This window comes from Nematolebias whitei, chromosome 15 (assembly GCF_014905685.2).
Source record: "Nematolebias whitei isolate Nwh7 chromosome 15, NemWhi1, whole genome shotgun sequence".
NCBI lineage: Eukaryota > Metazoa > Chordata > Actinopteri > Cyprinodontiformes > Rivulidae > Nematolebias > Nematolebias whitei.
In genome coordinates this window covers 7739090-7743229 of record NC_056512.1, presented here as the reverse complement: position 1 = coordinate 7743229, position 4140 = coordinate 7739090, and the positions used below count along the sequence as shown (strand labels likewise).

Sequence of the window (4140 nt, the reverse complement as noted above, 5' to 3'; positions counted from 1 at the left end):
CCAAGAATGCTCAAAACCAAACAATGGACTGTTCTGAAGTAGTCCTCTGAGCCCTGGTGTGTGGTGAACATGTTGGAACTGTTTGCACACAAAATGTGGTCCAGAACAGCAGGACAGGAGCCTTGGAAAGAAAACGTTCTTGATACAGTGACGGACCCAGAAGGTTCTGGATGCATTAAGTCAAGACCATCTTTGTTGTCAGGTCAGTTTCATTTATTTGTTTTCAGTAAGGTAATAGGGTGCAATGTCTGACCTTCAGTTGACCTTCAGTTTACTTTTAGTAAATGTCCTCCTTGTTTATTTTGTTTAAAGCTATTTCAGGTCTTTAATTTTACAAAAAATAAAGCATTAAAAAAAAAAAATAATTCTACAAACCAGTAGAACACATAAGGTGTGTGAGAAGAGATGGGCCACCCAAAACCTTCCTGAAGTTACGTCTCTGAGCTCGGGGACGCGCCTGGAGACGTGGACACGGACGAGTGGTCCGTGTCCTCCAGCTCCTTCACGAAGCAGCCGCCAGTCTCAGAGGCCGAGGAGCGCGTTGTGGTGCACGCGCCCTCCCGCTCGCGCTTCTTCTGCTTCATGCGTCTGTTCTGGAACCAGATCTTCACCTGCGTCTCATTGAGCTCGAGCGTCGCCGCGATCTCCACGCGCCGCGCGCGCGTCAGATACTTGCTGAAGTGGAACTCCTTCTCCAGCTCGGTCAGCTGCCGCGTACTGAAGTTGGTGCGGATCACGTTGCTGTTGTTGCCAGACAGGCCAAAGTCTGCTATTTTCACTGAGGACAGAACAGACAGGACGGGTTAATTAAAGCTGAAGTGAGTGTGCGCGTGAACGCGCGGACACATTTCAGCTCAGTTTGTTTTTGTTTGCACGCTTTAATTATTGTTTTATGTCAGAGACGTTTGCACCACTTCAACAAATAATTGTTAAAGTCGTTAAACTCCAGATTTATCGTGATAAAAAGGCAAAAGTTGGGGGGGGGAGGGGGGAGGGGGGCAGGCGGTGCGCATGGGGGAGAGTAGAGGTAAAAGACAGGCAGACTTCCCATGGAGCCAAAAATAAATAAATAAATAAAAAAAAGAAGAAAAAGAAAACCTACATTCATTAAGAGCTCAGGTGTCAGAGACCAGAGTTGAACCAGGCCAGGCAAGTCCAGACTAAACTGAACCAGGTCCAGGCCCACTTTACATATCCCCCCCACGTGTACCCAAACTGTGAGCTGTTGTTTTAATAAGATGTTCAAGTTTGGAATCAGAAATTTAACATTGTTGCACATGCTATCATTATAAAAACAATAATTATTCATGATTTATTTATTTATTTGGTTAATTGGGATCTTATCTATGACCCATAAAAAGTTCAGTTTGATAATATTAAAACAGGACAGACTCCCTGATCATTTTGATTTTTTTATCATGCTCTAAACTAGTGGACGTCAGAACATGAAAATAAAATATTCAAAGTGCTGCTTTGTGCTCAAACTGATCTCACTTCATAACTAAATGGTTCATTTATTCACCAAATTAAATAATGAAAGAAATGGAGGAGACCAGGTACAGATAATTAGCAGATTTTTGTAAATACTATTTTATTTGACTGTTTTTGCTGCTCAGAGTGATAATAATAATGTCTGAAGCCTTTTGAAATCCTCCTGTTTATCACCGTTATTTATTATTAGCAATTAATTAATTTATATTTTTAGCTTCTCCACAGTTTGAATCTGTAAAACACGTTTGTGGCCAGTTTTCTGTCAGCGCGTGTCAGAGGCCTCCGTGTGTCCACATCATAATGTGACACCTGATCTCATGGTTCTGTCTCATGATCTGGTGTCCCACCTGGCGGCTGTATTCACACCTGTCTTTGGAGGATTCCTCTTCACCTTCATCCAGTCGAAGGTCTGCCCCTGTCCGGTTTGCAAACCATCCTCACCCCCCCTCTCTCGCTCCTGGGACACAGACAGTTCTACATATCCTCCCGCATGAAGCCCTTGGTAGCCCCCTGCGTCCGGACCCCCGCCGATCTGATGTGAGAACTGTGAGGTGCTGAGCGCGCCCTGGGGCCCGCAGTAGGCCTCGGGGAGCGCGTTATAGCTGGCCCCCACCGCTGGGGCCGAGCTGTGGAAGGACGGCTGGTGATAGTAAGAGGAAGCCGCGGCCTCCTCCATGAAATACTGCGGCTGGATGGAGTTTGAGGGGCCCATCACGGAGATGTACTCGGAGCTCGTAGCGCAGGCATGACCCACATAGTCCCCTGCGCTGCCCCCACCCCCATTAGAGTAAGAAGACAACAATCCACTTTGTAAGCTTTGGTTCTGCTGGAGGTTGGAATGAGGTTGGAAGCCACTGGGTGCGTACTGGTGCTGCTCAAAACGATTGGACTGATGCTGATTATACTGACTCCCTCCTCTGGACTCGTGCGTCGCTCCAATGTCCGCTCTGGTGTTCCCGTACACCCCTCCATCTGCGCTGTACCCGCTGTCACCCCCGGGTCCCGCGACAGAGGAGCCGGGGAGGCCCGCGGGAAGTGAGCTGGAGGTCACCGACAGGGCATGGTGCTGGTCCAGAGCGAGGTGCACGTGATGGTGGTGGTAAGCAGGCTTCGGCGCAGGATACGCGCCGGTTCTAGGCCGGTTACAGATGGAGTACTCCACAAACGAGTTCATGTTGTCCATGCAGACCCGAGGCACCGCGGGAGAACCAGAAACAAGCTCAGAACGGAAACCAGTCAAAACAAAATCTAATTAATCCATTTCAAATGTAAAACGCCTCAAATGAAGGCAGAATAAAAAAAAAAAAAACCTTCCAAAATAAAAACCTCCCAAAGCTTCCAAAATGATTAGGGTCTTTTATCTTTGATAAATGTTGCGGAAGCTTCCAGTTAGATACAAAGTGAAACTTCACGTTTCAAAAATCCACAGCCCACATAAAAAAAAACTCGACCCACGGGGGCTGTAAAGCACGCGAGAGGACAGGTGCGTCGTGTTTACAGTCTGCAGACATTCTGTACTTTTCTCCCAACTCTTTCCTCCATCTCCTTTGTTTCACTACTTTTTCCTCATCTTTTCTTCTCACCTCTGCCGCGGGTCACGTGACTCGCCGCTTATGGTGACCACGGCAGAAGTTGTCAGCTGGTCCCAGGATCAAGACAAACAGTGTGTGTGTGTGTGTAGGTGTGTGTGTGTGTGTGTGTGTGTGTGTGCTCGCGCGCAAGAGGAGGGGTGGGATGAGGGGCTTCTTTTCGGTTCAGGAGTGCAGTAGTTTACGCGCGCGCTGCTGATCGCTCACGCGCGTCATCCATCACTCGCGGTGACATTAGCACGACAAAAAGGCTTCAATCAAACGGGCCCATCAATCTGATATCAGCACGGATCTGTCAGAGCAAAGAGAGGGCCGCAGAATAAAAGAAGAGCTGGGAGCCGGTTCGCAGACCCCCTCCCAGAGAAAATACTCCCCCAAAAGAACCAAAAAGTCTATTTTTACTCCAACACAGATACAGGACGATCAGTGGATCTCCAACAAAATGCTCCCATGGGTTCATGTGCTGCTGCTGATTAAAGTAAAAGAGAATATTTGTAATAAAATCCGTCCATTTTAATTGTTTTAGACACTTTGAGTCCAATCATTAAATTAAAATGCATTAAATCGTTAAAGTCAGTTCATTTTCAGGGAGCTGAGTTGAAGATTCTTTCAAATCATTCACCAAAAAAATAAAAATAAACTTCAAGGACAATCTGGTTTCAGGAGAAGATTCACACCATTACAGTCGCATGCTAAAAATGCAAACCAAAACATGTGAACATGTCTAAATATGTTGATGAAGATAAGCTCACTAAAACTGTCAGAGAAAAGGACAAGAAGACAGTTTGTCTCAGCCTTTAGTTTGGTCTGAGGTGTAAAATAAAAGAGTGCAGGTTTCAGTTCACATCAAAATCTAAAATTCACTCTGAAGAAATGATGGAGGAAAAAGGCACGTAAACTGAATAGTAAAATGTGTGAATAGTCCAGTTGTTGTTATATATCAGGGCCTCTCCAACAGACCATGTGACTGATAAATGCAGACAACTGATTCAAGAGCATCTTCCTTTTATTTTCTCCAAATAAGCTTAAGTAATCTTTTTTTAATCACTTTTTTTAATAA

At 45.7% G+C, this 4140-nt stretch overlaps 1 protein-coding gene across 1 annotated transcript; it reads right to left on the bottom strand.

Annotated features, from left to right (window-relative positions):
- Positions 1-431: 431 nt before the first annotated feature.
- On the bottom strand, positions 432-2674 carry hoxb1a (homeobox B1a). Its single transcript, XM_037689367.1, has 2 exons — positions 1858-2674; positions 432-778 (listed from the first exon to the last, which is right to left on the bottom strand). The coding sequence occupies exons 1-2, from the start codon at positions 2672-2674 to the stop codon at positions 432-434; spliced, it is 1164 nt and encodes a 387-aa protein (XP_037545295.1).
- Positions 2675-4140: the final 1466 nt, after the last annotated feature.

Coding starts and splice junctions, on each gene's coding strand:
- hoxb1a (XM_037689367.1), bottom strand. CDS start 2,674: ATGGACAACATGAACTCGTTTGTGGAGTACTCCATCTGTAACCGGCCT. Junction 779..1,857: donor GAGGAATCCTCCAAAGACAG/GTGTGAATACAG, acceptor TTCTGTCCTCAG/TGAAAATAGCAGACTTTGGC.